Raw genomic sequence first — 21,128 nt, 5'->3', positions numbered from 1 at the left:
AAATCCTAGACAGTAATTAGGCAAAAGAAAAAAAAGGCATCTAAATTGAAAAGAAATAAGTTAAAGTGTGCCTGTTTGCAGACACATGATATTATATGTAGAAAATATTAAAAGACTCCAACAAAAAACTGTTAGAAAAATAAACAAATTCAATAAAATTGCAGGATACACAATCAAAAATTGTACAAAAATCAGTAGCATTTCTGCACACTAACAGTGGCTAGCTAAAAAAAAAGAAATTTTAAAAAATTATGTTTACAATAGCTACAAAGGAGATAAAAGACCTGAACACTGAAAATTACAAAGCATTGATGAAAGAAATTGAGGACGACACAAATAATAGAGAATATGCCATGTTCATGAATTGGAAGAATTAATGTTAAAATGTTCATACTACCAAAAGTGATCTACAGATTCAATACAATCCCCATCAAAATTCCATGACATTGGTCACAGAAATAGACAAAACAATCCTAAAATTCTATGGAGCATCAAAAGACCCCAAATACCCAAGGAAATCTTGACCAAAAACCAAAACAAACAAAAAAACCTAGAGGTATCAAACTACCTGATTTCAAAATCTACTCCAAAGCTATAGTAATCAAAACAGCATGGAACTGGCATGAAACAAACACATAGACCAATGAAATGAAGTAAAGAGCCCTCAAATAAATCTACACATTTACAGTCAATTGATTTTTGGCAGCGTTTCCAAGAACACACATGTGAAAAGGACAGTCTCTTCAATAAATGGTGTTGGGAAAACTGCCTCTCCACATGCAGAAGACTAATATTAGATCTTTATCTCACATTATATTAAAAAATTAACTCAAAATGGATTGAAGACTTAAATGTAAGACCTAAAACTGTAAAATTATTGAAAAAAAAGAGAAAAGCTCCATCTGGGCAAAAGATTTTTGGAATATGACCCCCAAAATCACAGGCAACAAGAGCAATAATAGGCTCATGTAATTACATCAAAGTAAAAAGCTTCTGCACAGCAAAGAAAACAACCTATAGAATGGGGAAAATATTTTCAAGCCATACATCTGATAAAGACTTAATATATAAAATATATAGGGAAGTAAAATGGCTCGATAGTAAAAAAACAAATAACCCAAATTAAAAATAGACAAATTGCAGACTCACTTGGAACCTGACTGCAATCCAAGATGGGTGCTTTTTCCTTCTGCCAGAATAACATTCTGGGGTGCTGTGGCCACCTGACCTGTCAAGACTTATGTAGCTGCCCAGGAACACAGGGTGCTAGAGAACAAAGGACAAAGGACCTGAATAACACTTCTAAAAAGAAGATACACGAATGGCAAGCAGGTATGTGAAAAAAATGCCGACCATCACTAAGCAGAGAAATTCAGATTAAAACCACAATAAGATGTCACCTCACACCTGTTACAATGGCTATTACGAAAAGGACAAAAGATAACAAGTGTTGGCAAGGATGTTAAGAAAAAGGAACTGTCGGTGGTGATGTAAACTAGTCCAGCCATGATGGAAAACGTATGGGGTTCCTAAAAAAAAAAAAAAAAATAGAAGTACCAAATGATCCAGCAATCCAACTATTGGGCATACGTCCAAAGAAAATAAAATTGGTATATCAAAGAGATATCTGTACCCCATGTTCATTGCAGCATTATTCACAATAACCAGGATATGGAATCAAGCTAAGTGTCAGTCAGCAGTTAAATGGATAACAGAAATGTGGTATATATGTACCTAATGGAATATTATTCAGCCTTTAAAGAGAAGGAAATCCTGTCTTTTACAACAACATGGAGGAATCTGGAGGATATAATGTTAAGTAAATTAAGCCAGGCAGAGAAAGACAAATACTGTATGATTTCACATATATGTGGAATCTAAAAACACTGAACTCATGGAAGCAGAGTAGAATGTTAGTTTCCAGGGACTGTGAGGGGAAAGATGGGGGAGATGTTGGTCTAAGTATAGAAACTGTCAGGAGAAAAAGTTCAAGAGATCTATAGTTAACGTATTTTATTATTGAAAATCACTACATTATTATGCCATTCAACATCCCTTGTGGTCAGCTCTCTGCTAACCTCTTCAAATCCCATCACTCTCTGTCTAGCAAAATAAAAAAAAAAATGATTCTAAGATGCTTGCAGTTCTGTAGGTTGGTGCCAAAGTAATCGCGGTTTTTGCCATTACTTTTAAATGGCAAAGAGTTAAGTTGAAAACTTATAGCAAGTAAAGTAGAAATGATGAATTCTGCTGGAGCTAAGGAGACATACCACCAAGCTATGGAGGGAAAGCTCTGGAGGACCACATTCTAGGAATATGTGTGATGAGAGATAAAGTGATGGTGTGTCCCTTGACATCCTTAGATTTTTGTATCCTTAGACCAACATCTCCCCCATCTTTCCCCTCCCAGTCCCTGGAAACTACCATTCTACTCTCTGCTTCTATGAGTTCAATGTTTTTAGATTCCACATGTAAGTGAAATCATACAGTATTTGTCTTTCTCTGCCTGGCTTAATTACTTTTAAATGGCAAAAGCTGCGATTACTTTGGCACCAACCTAATAAAATCCTGCTTCCCAGGTTTTTCACACACTGCTAGCTCTCCCTAACTCATCCATGCTCTTGAACTTAATTTACTTATTCATCAGGCATCATCACTTTACCTCTCATCACACATATTCCTAGAATGTAGTCCTCCAGAGCATTCCCTCCATAGCTTGGTGGTATGTCTCCTTAGCTCCAGGAGAATTCATCATTTCTACTTTACTTGCTATAAGTTTTTCAACTTTACTCTTAAACTTGCCTCTACCCAGCCCCAGAATTTGGTAAATATCTTGAATGGAAGTCTGGTTCTCTTTCTCAGATACCTCGGGTCATTGTTTTATCACTTGAGACCCAAGCAACTGCTGATAATTCTGGTTTCTCTGTCCCCTACAGTACCCTCTTCCTGAGCCCAGCTTGAGTTTCAGCTTCTTGCCCTATCCCCAGATCACTAAATACATTCAGAGTAAGCTGTAGATCTTGAGCTTATTTATGAAAATTTCTCTCTCCTTGAAATTGTGCTCCTTTTAGTCCTCACTACTTCTAAGGGTCTTAATCTTTTAATGTATAATATGACTTTGTAAAATATATGGTTTTCAAGTTATTCTTAGTGAGGGTATTATTGAGATGCTAACTACTTCATCACATACTAAGTAGAACAAAGTCTTTGTTGATACAAGATATTTATGACAGGAAAAGAGTTCTCATTAACTTATAATGAGCAATGTAATCAAGGAAAGTATATTTGTTATGTCAGCCACTACCATAGAGATCTATATTGTGAAACCAGGAATTGTACAAGTCTTGACTCAAGGGATTAATGTTTATTTTCCTATTAGAATCTGCTTCTCAGTCATAAAGAGTAAAATTATGATACTATATTGCAGCCATAAATCTGGATGAATGATTGTCATGATTTAAAAAAAATAAAAGGAAGAAGTACATGAATAAGGAACAAGATTTTAAAAGTCAAGAGCAGAGTTGATCTTGCTGTGTTGTTTTCTCTTCATTACTTCTGCCCACAATATTCAATACTTCAAACTGTTTCATTACTAGGCCTAACTCTAGCTTTCTTTCCTAAATAAGTAATTCACATTTTGGCCCCGCAGATGCCTCCAATTCAGACTGTATTTCAGCTTTATGGACACTGGGACTTTAATCTGCTTCAGTGATGGGCTGTTATTTATTTATTTATTTATTTTGAGGTGGAGTCCCACTCTTGTCACCCAGGCTGGAGTGCAATGATTCAATCTTGGCTCCCTGCAACCTGACTCTCCCAGGTTCAAGCAATTCTCCTGCCTCAACCTCCCAAGTAGCTGGGATTACAGGCACCCACCACCATGCCCGACTAATTTTTGTATTTTTAGTAGAGATGGGGTTTCACCATGTTGGCCCAGCTGCTCTTGAACTCCTGCCTCAGCTGATCCACCTAGCTCAGCCTCCCAAAGTTCTGGGATTGCAGGCGTGAGCCACCAAGTCTGGCCTGATGGGCTGTTACTTGAAATTAACCCTCCCACTAAGAAAAGTCGATTAAAGAAAAAAGAAATGTTTACAGGTGGAGGGGAGTTATAAGCCAAGATAACTGAGTCTCATATTTGAAGCTACTTTTTACCTGTGAGGATTTCCAATTTTGCAAGCAATGGTTGAGAGCCTGAAAATCCGAGCAGAGCTAGCAACAGACTCACAGAACAGAGGGGACAAACCCTCGAGTTCAGAGCCCGCTGAGGAGGACAGGCTGTGGTAAAGACCCCAGGCGTTGGATGAACGGATGCCCTAGAAGTAGAGAGGACAAGAAACAGATCAGCCTCAAATCTTAACAGGAACTAGAGGAAAAGAAAAGCCACATTCACTCCAAGAGAAAAACAATAAGAACTTAAAAACTCACTGAACTTAAAGAAATCCAGGAGACAATAGAATGATATATTCAAACTGTGGAGACAAAATCACTTCAAACCTAAAATTCTAAATTCATAAAAACAAAATTCTTCAAATGTGAAAGTGATGTGAAGATACTTAGAGACAGCTGAAAACTGAAGAATTCATCACCAGCAGACCTACACTAAAGCAAATACTACAGAGTGTTCTTAAGGCAGAAGCAAAATGATCCCACAAGGACACTCTCAGATTCAGGAAAAATAAAGGCAACAGAAAAGCCAAATATGTTAGTAAAGCTTAAGTAATATGTTTTTAATGAAATAATAACATGGGACTTAATGTCTACATATGTATAAGTGCATTATATTTGTTTATATGCATATATGTGTATGCAAATCAAAATAATAACTAAAATACACAATAATAAAATATAAACTTGGAGAAGGGAAATGGAGATAAGATTCTGTATTTGACCAGGAAGAGGTAAAAATATTGATTTTTATTACAGCTGAAAAGGTATAAATTACACGTTGTATTTCTAAGGTAGGCATAAGAGAATAAATAGAATGCATAACTAACAAGCTAAGAGAAAAATGGAATACTAAAAAATATTCAGTACACTTCAAAGCAAGACTAGAGGGAACATAAAACAGGCAGAAAAAGTCAATAAAAGATATTAAGATAGTAGACTGAAACCCAAATTCATCATCCTGTCATTAAATGTTAATAGACAAACTACTACACAAATGGCAAAGATTAGTGACATGAAAAAAACCCGTATGCTTATATTAGACATACATTTTAACTATAAGAATTTAGAAATTTTGTACATAAAAGGATGAAAAAAATACATCACTCATACACTTAGAAGAGGGTTGGTACCATTGGACAAAGTAGACTTCATGACAAGGAAAAGCTTACTGGTAATAAAGAAGGAAAATTCACCAGGAATATATAATAATTATTTTTATTTAAATATCAGCAACCAACATGTATTGACGTTTGTCCTCCATTTGAAATGTACTGCATTTCCAAATTAAGGGTATATATGAGGTAAAACTTTCTCCATCACCAGAGAAGGATGTCTTTTTAACTTCAGGTAAAAGAAAGAAATCATATTGTGACTCCCTTGCACACTAAGCACCAAGATTCCATGATTCTGTGATTCTGAGTCTCCATGGTTGTTTTGAGTTGCTTATTCCAGTCCAAGTCAGTTCAGTTTCTGAGAAAGATCATGTCATTTTCACTGTCCTGCCTGGGAATTCCTGTAGCAGGTATTTTGACCATACTGTTGAGGGCCGTGACAAACACAAGGAATACCTTAAAAGTAGCAGACAGCACGCCTGCAGGGTGTGATGGTAACTACATGTAGGGAGAAGAGGAAGACAAAGCAGCGTATTCGATTATTCCATAGCACTGGCATACTCTGATTTTAGGCAGGATTTAAACAGCTCTTGCTGGGCACACTGGCTTGTGCCTATAATCCCAGCATTTTGAGAAGCTGATGCAGGAGTTCAAGAACAACCTGAGCAACATAGTGAGACCACTTTTCTAAAAAAAAAATTAAGGGGCTTGGTGATGCATGCCTGTAGTCCTACCATCTTGGGAGGCTGAGGTAGGAGAATCACCTTATCCCAGTAGTTGTAGACCAGGTTGGGCAGTATAGCAAGACTCTGTCTCAAAACATAGAAATAAGAATAAAACGGGAAGTATTTCCTGCTTGATATGGGTACCTTTGCAATGACATGTTATATAGATGAGTGCCATGGTCTGAAATTCTGCAGATAAGACATAATCATTGTCTTTTTGTAAATAATCATATATGATCCGAGAGCCCTGGACAAGAAATCTCTGATAGAAAGCAATAGAAGGGAGACTGTAATTTTAAATATATAAGTGGAAATGCTACAAACGAAAAGTGAAAATGTTAAACAAGTACAGATATTTAAAAAGGTTTCCCAAATTATGCTACTGCTTTATAACTTTAAATAATATGAAGATCCTTTTCCAAGAGACAAAGTTCTCATGGGAATAATTTGAACTATTATTTTAAAATATAAAGTACGTTGCATTTTTCATATTCAATTCTTTCAATAAAGTAATTTTCATTTCTGATGGTACATTGTTAATTTTTGCTCTATTTGCAAAGTAAATGTAATGTTCTCCTTTCTTTCAATGTGGTATAATGAACACATAGTGAAGTGCAAACATTTTAAGTGTATTGCTTGATGAGTTTTAAGAAATGTGTGACCATATCAAAATATACAACATTTCTAGCACATGATAAATTTCTTTCATGTCCCTTTGTAGATAACCCACCCACTGAGGCAGAAACCATTCCAATTATTTTTGCAACACAGACTAATTTTGCCTGTTTCAGAACTTAGAATAAATGAGGTCACATGCATTGTTTATCAATTTTAGGCCAGTTCCACACAATCTTGAAATGATAGCTTTAGGGAATGTATTGAAATTAGGTAGTAAGTTCTCCAATTTATTCTTCCTTTTTAAGATTGTTTTCACTACTTTAAGTCCTTTGTATATCTATATGAATTTTAGAATCAGTTTGTCAAATTCATTTTTTTAACTTTTTATTTTAGGTTTGATAGTACATGTAAAGGTTTCTTATATAGGTAAACTCGTACCATAAGGGTTTGTTGTACAGATTATTTCATCACCCAGGTATTAAGCCTAGTACTAATAGTTATTTTTTCTGTTTCTTTCCCTTCTCTCAACCTCCACCCTCAAGTAGACTCCAGTGTCTGTTGTTCTATTCTTAGTGTTCATGAGTTATCATCATTTAGCTCCCACTTATAAGTGAGAACAAGTGGTATTTGGATTTCTGTTCCTGCAGTTAGTTTGCTAAGGACAATGACCTCCAGCTCCATCCATACCCCTGCAAAAGACATGATCTCGTTCTTTTTTTATGGTGACACAGTATTACCATTCCACTTATATATTTTCTATGGTTTATATATATCACATTTTCTTTATCCAATCTGTCATCGATGGGCATTTAGGTTGATTCCATGTCTTTGTTATTGTGAATAGAGTTGCAATGAACATTTGAATGCATATGTCTTTACAATAGAATGATTTATATTCCTCTGCGTATATACCCAGTAATGGGATTGCTGGTTTGAATGGTAGTTTTGCTTTTAGCTCTTTGAAGAATCACCATACTGCTCCCCACAACAGTCAAACTAATTTACACTTTCACCAACAGTGTATAAATGTTCTTTTTTCTCCATAACCTTGCCAGCATTTGTAATTTTTTGGCTTTTTAGTAATAGCCATTTTAACTGGTATGAGATGTTATCTCATTGTGGTTTTGATTTGCACTTCTCTAATGATCAGTGATATTTAGTTTTTAAAAATATGATTGTTGGCCACATGTATGTCTTATTTTGAAGTGTCCATTCATGTCCTTTGTCCACTTTTTAAATGGCATTGTTTATTTTTCTCTTGTAAATTTAAGCTCCTTATAGATGTTGGCTGTTAGACCTTTGTCAGGCTCATAGTTTGCAAATATTTTCTCCCATCTTGTAGGTTATCTGTTTACTCTGTTGATGGTTTCTTTTGCTGTGCAGAAACTCTTTAGTTTAATTAGGTCCCATTTGTCAACTTTCACGTTCATCACGATTGCTTTTGGTGTCTTTGTCATTAAATCTCTGCCTGTTCCTATATCCAGGATGGTATTGCCTAGGTTGTCTTCCAGAACTTTTATAGTTTTGGGTTTAATGTTTAAGTCTTTAATCCATGCTGAGTTGATTTTTGTATATGGTGTAAGAAAGGGGTCCAGCTTCAATCTTCTTTATATGGATAGCCAATTACTAACCCAGCACCATTTATTGAATAGGGAGTCTTTTCCCCATTGCTTTTATCAGCTTTGTTGAAGATCAGATGGTCCCAGGTGTGCAGCCTTATTTTTGGGCTCTCTATCCTGTTCCATTGGTCTATGTGCCTGTTTTTGTACTAGTACCATGTCGTTTTGGTTACTGTAGCACTGTAGTATAGCTTGAAGTCGGGTAACATAATGCCTCCAGCTTTGTTCTTTTTGTGTAGGATTGCCTTGGCTACTTGAGATCTTTTTGGCTTCCATATGAATTTTAAAATTGTTTTTTAAAAATAGTTCTATGAAGAATATCCTTGGTAGTTAGGTAGGAATAGCATTGAATCTGTTATTTGGTTTGGGAAGTATGCCCACTTTAATGATATTATTTTTATCCATGAGCATGGGATGTTTTTCCATTTGCTTGTGTCTTCTCTGATTTCTTTGAGCAATGTTTTGTAATTCTCATTGTAGAGATCATTCACCTCTCTGGTTAGCTGTATTCCTAGCTATTTTATTATTTTTATGGCATTGTGAAAGGGATTACCTTCCTGATTTGGCTCTTGGCTTGGCTGTTGTTGGTGCATAGGAATGCTGGTGATTTTTGTAAATTGATTTTGCATCCTGAAACTTTGCTAAAGTTGTTTATTAGCTAAAGAAGCTTTTGAGCTGAGACTATGGGGTTTCTTAGATATAGAACCATGCTATCTGCAAACAGAGATACTTTTACTTCTTCCCTTCCTCTTCGGATGCTCTTTATTTCTGTTACCTGATTGCTCTGGCTAGGGCTTCCAACACTGTTGAATAGTGGTGAGAGAGGGCATCCTTGTCTTGTGCCAGTTTTCAAGAAAAATGCCTCCAGCTTTTACCTATGCAGTATGATGCTGGCTGTGTGTTTGTCATAGATGGTTCTTAGTATTTTGAGGTATGTTTCCTCAATATCTATTTTATGGAGAGTTTTTAACATGAAAGGGTGTTGAACATCATTGAAAGCATTTTCTTCATCTACTGAGATAATCATGTGGCTTTTGTCTTTAGTTCCATTTATGTGATGAATCACATTTATTTATTTGCTTACATTGTAGCAAACTCACATTCTAGGAATGAAGCCTACTTGACTGTGGTGTATTAGCTTTTTGATGTGCTGCTGGATTTGGTTTGCAAGTATTTTGTTTAGGATTTTGCATCAATATTTATCAATATTGGCCTAAAATTTTCTTTTTTGTTGTGTATCTGCCAAGTTTTGGTATCAGAATGATGCTGATTTTATAGAATGAATTGGGGAGGAGTCCCTCATCCTCAGTGTTTTGGAATAGTTTCAGTAGGAATGGTACCAGCTCTTCATTGTACATATGGTAGAATTCACCTGTGAATCCATGAGGTCCTAGGCTTTTTTTGATTGGTAGGCTACTTATTACTGATTCAATTTCAGAGCTCATTATTGGTCTGTTCAGGAAATCAATTTTTTCCTGGTTCAATCTTTGGAGCATGTATATGTCTAGGAATTTACCCATCTCTTCTAGGATTTTTTAGTTTGTGTGCATAGAGATGTTCACAGTAGTTTCTGATGGTTACTCTTATTCCTGTGGGGTTAGAGGTAACATTCTCCTCATCATTGCTAATTGTGTTTATTTTGACGTTTCCTCTTTTTTTCTTTATTAGTCTAGCTAATGACCTATCTTTCTTATCAATTTTTTCAAGAAAACCAACTCCTGGATTTATTGATCATATGAATGATTTTTTTGTGTCTTGGTTTCCTTCAGTTCAGCTCTGATTTTGGTTATTTCTTGTCTTTTGATAGCTTTGGAGTGGATTTGTTCTTGTTTCTCTAATTTTTTCAGTTATGATGTTAGGTTGTTAATTTGAGATCTTTCTAATGTTTTGATGTGGGCATTTAGTGCTATGAATTTCCCTCTTAACACTGCAAAAGAGTTCTGAATTAGATTGAGCTGGCTGAAATGACAGAAATGCAATTTAGAATATGGACAGGAACAAAGATCATAAAGATTCAGGAGAACAACAAAACCCAATCCAAGAAAACTAAGAATCAAAATAAAACAATACAGGAGTGGAAGGATGAAATGGCTAGTATCAAAACAGAACGTAATGGATCTGACAGAGCTGAATAACACAATACAAGAATTTCACAATGCAATCACAAGTATTAACAACAGAATAGACCAAGCAGAGGAAAGAATCTCATAACTTGAATTCTGGCTCTCTGAAATGAGACAGTCAGACAACAATAAATAGGAAAGAATTAAAAGGAATGAACAAAACCTCCAAGAAGTATGGAATTGCATAAAGAGTCTAAATCTATGAATCATTGGCATTCCTGAAAGGGAGGAAGCAAGCAACTTGGAAAATGTATTTCAGGCTATCATCCACGAAAACTTCCCCAACCTTGCTAGAGAGGCCAACAATTAAATTCAGGAACTACAGAGAACTCCTGCAAAATTTACAGAAGAAGATCATCACCAAGACCTATAATAGTCAGGTTTTTCAAGGTCAAAATGAAAAAAAAAAAAAAGTTAAAAGTAGCTAGAGAGAAATGACAGGTCGCCTACAAAGAAAACTTCATCAGGCTAACAGTGGACCTCTCAGCTGAAACCTCACAAGCCAGGAAAGATTTGGACCTGCCTCATAAGAGATCTTGAAAGGAGCACTAACTATAGAGAGGAAAGACTTCCACCAGCGAATACAAAAGCACACTTAAATACACAGACCAGTAACAGTATAAACAAACCACACAAACAAGCTGCATAATAACCAGCTAAGAGCACAATGACCCACATCAATAATAACCTTGAATGTAAATGGGCCAAGTGCCCCCACTTAAAAGGCACAGAGTAGCAAGCTGGATAAAAAAGAAAGACCCAATGGTATGCTGTCTTCAAGAGCATATCACACATAATGACATCCATAGTCTCAAAACAAAGGGATGGAGGGAATTCACCAAGCAAATGAAAAACAGAAAAAAGCAGGGATTACAATTCTAATTTCAGACAAACTAAAAAAAAAAAGGCAGACTTTAAACCAGCAAAGATTTAAAAAGACAAAGAAGGGCATTACATAATGGTAAAGGGTTCAATTCAACAAGAAGCCCTAACTATCCTAAATATAAATGCAGCCAACACAAAGAAAGCAAGTTCTTAGAGACCTACAAAGAGACATAGACTCCCACATAATAAAAGTGGGAGACTTTAACACTCCACTGACATTGTTAGATAGATATTGAGGCAGAAAATTAACAAAGATATTTAGGACTCAAACTCAACATTGGACCAAATGGATCTGATAGACCTCTACAAAACTCTCCACCCAAAAACAACAGAATATACATTCTTCTTATTGCCACATGGCACACACTCTAAAATCGACCACATAATTTGACATAAAACAATCCTTGGCAAATGCAAAAGAATCAAAATTATACCAAACACACTCTCAGACCACAGCGTAATAAAAATAGGAGTCAAGACTAAGAAAATCACTCAAAATCACGAAAATTAACATGGTTCTGAATGACTATGGAATAAATAATGAAATTATGGCCGAAACCAAGGAGTTCTTTGAAACTAATGAAAACAAAGACACAACATACCAGAATCTCTGGGACACAGCTAAGGCAGTTTGTTGAATTTTACACAAAAAATATTGGCTGATATTTTGAAAGAGATTGCGTGAAATCTATGGACCAATTTGGGGAGAATTAATATCTTAACAACATTGAGCCTTCCAACCAATAAACTAGATCTATTTCTCTATTTTGGTCCTTCTAAATTTCTTTTAGCAATGTTCTATAATTGTCACATATTTTATTATGTCTATTTATATTTAATATTTAAATGTTACTGCAAGTAGTACTTTTTTTTTTTTTTTTTTTGAGATGGAGTCTCGCTCAGTCACCCAGGCTGGAGTGCAGTGGTGTGATCTCGGCTTACTGCAAGCTCCGCCTCCTGTGTTCATGCCATTCTCTTGCCTCAGCCTCCCGACTAGCTGGGACTACAGGTGCCTGCCACTACGCCCAGCTAATTTTTTTGGTATTTTTAGTAGAGACAGGGTTTCACCATGTGAGCCAGGATGGTCTTGATCTCCTGACCTTGTGATCCATCTGTCTTGGCCTCCCAAAGTGCTGGGATTACAGATGTGAGCCACCACCCGTGGCCTGCAAGTAGTATTGTTTTTAAATTTCAATTTCTGATTGTTTACTGTGGAGTTTTGACTATTGACCTTGTATGCTAAGATCTTACTAATCTCAAATATTAGTTGTTAGTATATTTTTTTCAAGATTTAAAATTTTTTACTTACATGACTGTATTAGTTCGTTTTCATGCTGCTGACAAAGACATACCCAAGACTGTGCTATTTACAAAAGGAAAAGGTTTAATGGACTCACAATTCCACATGGCTGGGGAGGCCTCACAATCATGGCAGAAGGTGAAAAGCACATTTCACATGGTGCCAGACAAAAGAAGAGAACTTGTGCAGGGAAACTCCCCCTCTATAAAACCATCAGAGCTCATGAGACTTATTTACTATCACAAGAGTAGCACAGGAATGACCTGCTTCCATGATTCAATTCCTCTCACTAGGTCCCTCCCACAACATGTGGGAATTGTGGGAGCTACAACGCAAGATGAGATTTGGGTGGGGACACAGTCAAACCATATCAATGAGCATATCATCTGCAAATAGAGTTTTACTTCTTTTTTTCCATACCAAATGCCATTTTTTTTGGCTATTGTACTGCCTTGAACCTCCAGTATATTGATCAATAGAAATGACAGAGAAGACATCCTTGCTTTGCTATTTAAAAAAAAAAAAAAGTCTTTCACTGTATGATATTAACTTCCTTTTGATCTATTGAAGAAGTTAGTTCCTTTTTAGATGATTTTTGTCAAATACCTTTTTCATCTTTTGAGATAATAATATGGTTTCCCTTTTTGTTTGCTAATGTGGTGACTTACATTGACTGATTTTCAAATGTTAATCTAACCTTGCATTTCTGAGAGAAAACCCACTTGGGTCTTGATGTATTATCCTTTTTATATAATGTGACATTCAATTTGTTAAAATTTTGTTTAGAATTTTGCATCAGTATTTATAAGGGATATTGGTCTGTAGTTTTATTTTCTTATAACATCTTCTGGTTTTGTATCATGGTGATGCTGACCTAATATAATGAATTGGGAACTATCCCTTCCTCTTCAATTTTGTGGAAAAGCTTGTATGGAGTTTGAATTGCTGCCTCTTTAAATATTGTTTGGTTTGAGACAGTTCACCAGTGAAGGTCTACGATCCTGAATTTGATAAGGTTTTACACTACAAATTGAATTTTAAAAATTGATGCAGGACTATGTTAATATCTATTTCTTCTCGAGTGAGCTGTGGTAGCTTGTATCTTTCAAAGGATTTATCCACTTCATCTGTTATCAAGTTTATTGGTATTAAGATGTTCATAATCTTCCCTTACTATTTTTTTGGATGTCTGTAAAGTCTGTAGTAATGTCACTTCTCTCATTTCTGATTTGAATAATTGTGTCCTCTCTTTTTTTCCTGAGTCTGACATATCTTCTCAAAAAGCCAGCTTTTGATTTTCTTTTTTCTGTTTAACTTATGCTTTGAACAGATCATTCTGCTGTTTATAACGCATTTCATTTTTTCCTGCTCCTATCTTCTTAAGGTGGAAACCGATTCATTGGTTTGAGACTTTTCTTTTCTAATGCATTCCTTTAGCACTTTAAACTTCTCTTTAGGTACTACTTTAGAGGCATTTCACAAATGTTGATATGTTGTGTTTTTATTTTCACTGAGTTCAAAATACTTCATTTCCTTTTTGATTCATTCTTTGACCAATGGGTTATTTAGAAGTGTGTTATTTAGTTTCCATATATTTGGTATTTTCTAGATGCTTTTATGTTATTTCTAATGTAATTGATTTCTAATGAATTACATTAGAATCACATGAGAATGAATCACCTTAACTTTTAAATCTATTGCTCTGTCTTGGTAAATGTTTTACATAGTCTTAAAAATGTATATTGTACCATTTTGGGGTGGGATGTTCTACAAATGTCAACTAGGTCAAATTGGTTGATTTTTGCTGTTCAAGTCTACCTACTATAACTTTACTAATTGTCTATCTTCTTATTCTCTCAATTAGTGAGAATGTATTCAAATTTCTGTAATTGTGGATTTACCTTTTTCCTTTGAAGTTTTATTAGTTATTGCTTCATGTATGGTGAAGCTCTGCTATTAAGTGCGTAAGTATTTAGGATTACATTCTCATGATAAACTGATTCCTTTATCACTATGAACTGGTCTTCGAAAAATCTCTGTTATTATTTATCCTGAAATATATTTTTATCTGATATTAATATAGGCCCACCACATTTCTTTTGATTTGTGTTATCATGGTATATCTTTTTTCCATTCTTTTACTTTAAACTCATTTGTGTCTTTATATTTAGTATGTTTCTTGTAGGCGGCATATAGTCTCTGTGTTTTTATCTAATATGACAATCTCTTCCCCTAATTGGTGTCTTTAGATCATCTGTTTAATCTGAGTATTTATATTTAGATTAAGACTATCATTTTGTTTTCTATTTGTTTTTTGTTTGACAGGCACTGATTTGGCCTTTCTCTGGCAGCTGCAATTGTGTATGGTATGACACTTTTCAGGCAGCCATATCCATGAACACGCTGAGATTTTCCATAGATGTGTAATTTCAAAGCAGTGTTAGACATTAAATGAAGCTTCCTGTTGGTCTTCTCAACAACAAAATCCAGGGCCAGGATCTTTAATTTTTTCAGCAAACTAGCAAAAAAAGAGTATCATCAACCAAAACACAACTCCCAAGGGACAAAATTTCTATACTTTCCAATCCTAGAGGGTCAAAGCTCAGGACATTCGCTGAATATTTAGCATCAATCACATCCCCAGTGTTCTGCAGATAAGAATCCTCTTAACTAATTTAAAGATCCAACATGATTATCATAGGTCTGTATTCCCAATAAACTATCTCACTGCCAGGACGTATGAGAGGTCATTTTTGAACACTAAAACATAAAGATTAAGATTAAATTTTTTATTAAATGGTGACTTTAAATGTTTTTATGGGGTTTTTTTTTTTTCAATATTAAAGTTTGGCTAAATAATAGGAGCATCTGCATGCAAGCATCATGTATCATGGAACCAATTCAGAAAACAGTGTGGAAGATAATTGTGTGACTTACAGAAGGGAAAGGGAGGCAGGAGAGGCAGCATAACATAATTGTTAAGTGTGTAGACTCTAGAATCAGAATACCTGAGTTTTAATTAATCTCTCCAAATTATTTAGATATTTTGCAAAACCTGCTTATTAGGTCTAGTAAGTATTTTGAGCAGTTTTTGAGATATTCTACATAGAAGGATATGTTGTCTACAAATAACAACACTTTTATTTCTTCCTTTCCAGGTTGCAGGCCCACTCCCTACTTTGCTTTGCTTATTGCACTGGCTAAATTAGCCAGTATGTTAACCAGAAAGAGTCAAGTAAATATTCTTGCCTTTTTTCCAGCCATTAAATATGATGTTTACTGTAGGTTTTCTATCTACGCCCTTTAACTATTTGAGGAGGCTGCCCTTTATTCCCAGTTTACTTAATGGTTTATTATTTTTTTCAATCTACATTTTTTTTGAGACAGGGTCTTATTCTGTCACCCAGGCTGGAGTGCAGTGGTGCAACCACTGCAGCCTTGAGCTCCTGGGCTCAAGGTGTCCTCCCACCTTGTCTTCCTAAAGTATAAGTATGGGGATTACAAAAGTGAGCCATAATTTTCTTGTTTCATTGTTCCTATTTTGTGTGTTTTCCTATTTCTTCATCTTCTCTTACTTTTATCAAGTCCTTTTTACTTTTTTGGAGTTAGATTACAGCATTTTTTTATTCTAACCTATTGAGACTGTTGCTTAGGTATTTTCAGGCTTTCTTTTTGCCTGATATATACTTACTGCTACACATTTTCCTCTATTATAGGTTTAGGCAGAATAAATTTTGTGAATAGTATGCAGTAAATTTGTTTTTTCTTTGTTTTACCCATTTGAATAACTGAGTCAGAGGCATTATTGAAACGGTGAGTTTCCTCCCATTGTTCTAGAATGCCAACTTTGTCATAATTCAAGTGTCTACAGGTAATTATCAGTTTTCAGATTCTCTTTTACCATTGATCTATATGACTACTCATGTAATACTACATTGTCTTAATTACCACTGTTTTATAAGAAGTCTAATAGTTATCCAAATTTGTTCTTCAAAACTGTCTTAGCTACTCTTGCCTTGGAGCATTTCTGTATATAATTTTAGAACCAAATTATAAGATCTTTTAAAACAAGGTTTTTGACGTTTTGATATAAGGTTCATTGACTGTTGTGAAAAACTGATGTAATTGTGTTGAGGAGTGAAGAATATGACTAATCACACATATTAGATACACTGTTGGGGCAACCATAGGATGCACAGATTAAAAAAATATAAAGAACAGACTGTCAGAGAAAGCCTGATAAAAGAATTATGCAAAACAAGACATCAGAGTAAGCTAAATGTAACTATTGATGAAAACTAGGTATCTGCCATTTACCAACGGGGGAAGCTTAGTTCCACACAACTGTAGCTTTAGTTCCATAAAAATAGAGCTAAAAATTCACTAGAGTTTTACAGCCACGTGCTAGCTACCCACATGCTACACAGTATTTTTATTTCAGTTATTCAACAATAAAATTAGCAGATCCATTTTATGGATGGGCTTGCTCTTTTGGATTTCTCTTTTCCCACTCCAACAATAAATAAATCACCTGGGATGTGGGGGAAATGATATCTTTAATATTGAGTTCCCACATCCCTGTCCATTGAATGGCATCTTTAATACTCAGTTCCCACATTCCTGTCCAGCGTACCCTCTACTCTACAGTCATTCTCAACTAGAGGAGCCCCATGTTTTCACAATAGACAGTTCAGCCAAGCAGGAAGGGGATCAAGTGGATAGGAAATCAAGCAGGAAATGTGTGCAGATGCTGTGTTTATCACACAGGCATTCTCATACTTGCCAAGTATGCTCTCCTGCAGGTCACTTCCAGCAAGGGTGCTCATCTAAAAATGCTTATCGGGGAATGGATGGAATGACAGAAAGTATAGTAAGAGATATCTTAGAGACCTCCAGTTCTCAAGGCTATGCAGGCATTACTTCTCCCCCCAAGAGTCTTCCCCTGTAAGTTTTCAGGGAAAACAGTTGGGGCTTCAGGAAAAGGATCACAAAGAAGTGAAGAGACATTAGGCAGGGTCTTTATGTGCAATCACCATGGTTTATATAAGTATATGAAAATAAATGCAAGTATTAAAAAACATAACCTTAACATAGCAAAAATAAGGCCACCAGGATCAGAAGACAGTAAAATGAGCCACTTATAGGGATGGACAACCCAAAGCAGAGTGTCCAGAGGGAAAAGCAAGTTCAGATGTGGTTTTTACACATTAGTCTTAGCATCTAATGCTTCAAGATAGAGAGTAAAGATTTAAAAAGTACTAATATTAACTGAACATGAGCTCTGCATTGTATTTGTACTTACGGATAAAAAATACTCAGGGGAAGTATGTTTGCCTCAAGTCACACAATCTGTGAGTCACTGAGCCAGGATTAAACCCAAGACCATCTGGCCTCAGTGCCAATGTTTTTCAGCTCCAAGTTGCCAGTTGGGAAGAATAAAAGGGAGACCTGCTCAAAATGTATCAATCTCAAGGTCCTTCCAGAGATGCAGGTCAACTTATATGCTTGAGATGGGAAAATGCATACAGATCAACTTTACTGAATCTGATCAACCTATCGTTCCATTTTTTGTACAAGACCTTTACATGTAGCTTTAGGGGTCATGCTGAAGCCCCTTCTTAAAATAGCGTATAGGTTTTATTTTGTTGTTTACTCAAGTTTTCTTCCATGTCTTTTATAGAAAATTACTTTATGGCCATAATTATGCCAAGTTAATATTAGCAGTTTCACAATGGCTGATTATCATTATGTAGTATAAGGAATATACAACTTGACAATATTCTGTATGCTTAACTTGCTGCACTGATCACTGAGTTCATAACTTTAAAATCTTCACATGCCATATTAAAAATGTTCTTCATGTATATAACTATTTTCCATCATCTTTGCTGGAAAAGTTAGGCATCACCAAACTAGAAACAGATTCCCTTAAAAATTTTTATCTATTGGGATATTGTCCCCAAGCTTATCAAATTAATTGGGTTTCTAGTAATTATTAAGGCTTGAGCTAATTTTAAGGCTTTTCTGTGGCCAGTTCATTATGATTTTACCACTGTATGAATTCGCTGGTGTACAGTTAGTTGTGACTTCTGGATAAAGGCCTTCCCACATATAGCACATTGATAGGGTCTTTCCCCAGTATGAATCCTCTGATGTAAAACAAGGTCTGACTTCTGAGAAAAGGCCTTTCCACATTCAGCACATATGTAAGGTTTCTCTCCTGTATGAATTCGCTGGTGTCCCGGAAGGTGAGACTTCTGAGAGAAGGCTTTCCCACATTCAGTACATATATAAGGTTTTTCTCCTGTGTGAATTCTCTGATGTCCAATGAGATGTGACTTCTGGCAGAAGGCTTTGCCACATTCACTACATTTATAGGGTTTTTCTCCAGTATGTGTTCTCTGATGTATGATGAGCTGTGACTTGCGGGAGAATGTCTTCCCACATTCAGTACATTCATAAGGTTTTTCCCCAGTATGAACTAACTGATGTGTAATGAGTTCCGTCTTCCTGCTGAAGGCTTCCTCACATTGAGCACATTTGTAGGGTTTCTCACCAGTGTGAATTCTTTTATGTATAATGAGGTGGGACTTCTCACAGAAGGCTTTCCCACATTCAGTACACTCATATGGTTTCTCTCCAGTATGAGCTCTATGGTGTATAATCAGCTGTGACTTCTGGGAAAAGGCCTTCCCACACTCTCTACATTCATAGGGTTTTTCCCCAGTATGTATTCTCTGATGTATAATGAGGGGTGATTTCTGGGAGAAGGCTTTCCCACATTCACTACATTCATAGGGTTTTTCCCCAGTGTGAACTCTCTGATGTATAATAAGGGATGATTTCTGAGAGAAGGCTTTTCCACATTCAGAACAATCATAAGGTTTCTCCCCAGTATGAGTTCTCTGATGTACAACAAGATGAAACTTCTCACTGAAGGCTTTTCCGCATGCACCACAATCATATGGTTTCTTTCCAGTATGAATTCTTTGATGTACAATGAGCTGTGACTTCTTAGCAAAGGCTTTTCCACATGTAACACATACACAGGTTTTCTCTTTAGTTTCTACATTCTGATACTGAATAAGGGATTGTGTATTTCTAAAAACAGTTCCATACTGATTATCATCAAAAGGTATTACTCCATTGTGAATCTCCTCAAGATTAGAATTGGGCTCACTCTGGGTAGATGATTTTCCACCTCCAAAACTCTGATCAATTTTTTTTCTTGAATTGCTCTTATAACAACTCGGTAGGTCAATATTTGGTTTTAAGTTCTTTTTCAAAGCATCATATTTATGGAATCTCTGTATTGATGTACCTGTTTCTATGCACTCTTGAAATATTTTCCCCAATGGATTATATTTATGCCCTGATGCCTCAGTCACTGTTTTACTGTTAACAAATGTGACCTGCCTGAAGAGTTTGTCTTGATTCTCTAGAATTCTCTGCAGCTGACCATCACCTTGACAGACTTTTAAAATGGAGCACAATGAACCATCCTTTGTGACTCCCTTCAGTATCTTATGATGGAAGGAAACTGTCCCCAAGATACATGACTGGGAGTTGTGAAGGTTACTCTTCCTGTCTAAAAGAAGAAAAGACACAATTTAAGAGTCATCACAAGAGTAAATTAACAGAGGGTAAAGAAGTAGAACAAATGGATGATCCAACATAGTAGATGAACTCACAAAAAAAGGATGGAAACAGGTCATCTCAGAAGACAGTACAGCATATAGTGTTATCAGGTGAAGAGATAGACAAGAATGTTAAACAGAAATATTCATGTAAAAACTAAACTTAAAAGCAATGAAAAAGTGTCAGGGGTCTCGTCACTACTTTTTTATTATTCTTTTAGAATCTTGCACTTCCGCTTTCTAAATAGAAACCCCTTTTCACCTTTTAATTTCATTTGTATTATAAACCATGTGCTACACATTTTTATTATCCTACCATCACTCTAAAGAAACAAGGTATCTTCTGTATGCAAAATACTTTAACTCTCCTCCATCTATTTTCCTAACAACTAACACAAATAATGGAAAAATTCAATATCCTGCTGCAGATTCAGTATCAGAGTCAAACGGAGAATACAGATCTAAATTCCACTACTCCCAATAAACTACTTTCTATACATGTCAAGTAAAACTAGTAAAGTTCTCCCAGAAAAGCTGTATCTTCCTGACCCTAGTTTTGTTCATGTACTCTCTCCAACACTCTTTGCTTGCCTTCACCCTCCTCCTTCAGCCTCAGCAGCATTTATGTCATTCAGAGCAATTACAGTTGCATGCTCTGAAAAATGTCTCTCAAATACTCCCACATCTCTTTGGACTCTAATTTTCTCTGAACTTTTAAAACAGTAACTGCATTTGACATTTAATTTAGCATAGTCATTTACCTGGGAATCTTGCCTTTTAAAGTACAGCTTATGTTCTTTAAAGGAATTTGCCTTTTATTGCCTTTAAAACTCTTTCAGAAAAGACAGTAAATATAAATATATATATACACACATGAGACAGGATCAACAAAAAATAGGACTCCTCTGAAAGGCTCCACAATTACTTGTTGAGTGACTACTA

At 35.7% G+C, this 21,128-nt stretch overlaps 1 protein-coding gene and 1 non-coding gene across 2 annotated transcripts in view; one reads left to right on the top strand and one right to left on the bottom strand.

The window, feature by feature from the left end:
• Positions 1 to 21,128, bottom strand: part of ZNF300 (zinc finger protein 300) — a 46,391-nt gene that overhangs the window by 18,382 nt on the left and 6,881 nt on the right. Inside the window, exons 6-7 of the mRNA XM_073010575.1 lie at positions 4,153 to 20,133; positions 1,150 to 1,266 (exon numbers count right to left, since the gene is read on the bottom strand). Coding sequence (XP_072866676.1) covers positions 18,588 to 20,133 — 1,546 coding nt within the window. The 3' untranslated portion in view covers positions 1,150 to 1,266; positions 4,153 to 18,587. The remainder of the gene's footprint in view (positions 1 to 1,149; positions 1,267 to 4,152; positions 20,134 to 21,128) is intronic.
• On the top strand, positions 1,140 to 1,264 carry LOC119618346 (small nucleolar RNA SNORA77). Its single transcript, XR_005234670.1, has one exon. It is a non-coding gene; the product is annotated as a small nucleolar RNA SNORA77 (small nucleolar RNA).

This window comes from Chlorocebus sabaeus, chromosome 23, assembly GCF_047675955.1.
Source record: "Chlorocebus sabaeus isolate Y175 chromosome 23, mChlSab1.0.hap1, whole genome shotgun sequence".
In the NCBI taxonomy this organism is placed as follows: domain Eukaryota; kingdom Metazoa; phylum Chordata; class Mammalia; order Primates; family Cercopithecidae; genus Chlorocebus; species Chlorocebus sabaeus.
Note: the sequence above shows the minus strand (reverse complement) of the source record. Positions and strands in the feature narration are given on the sequence as shown.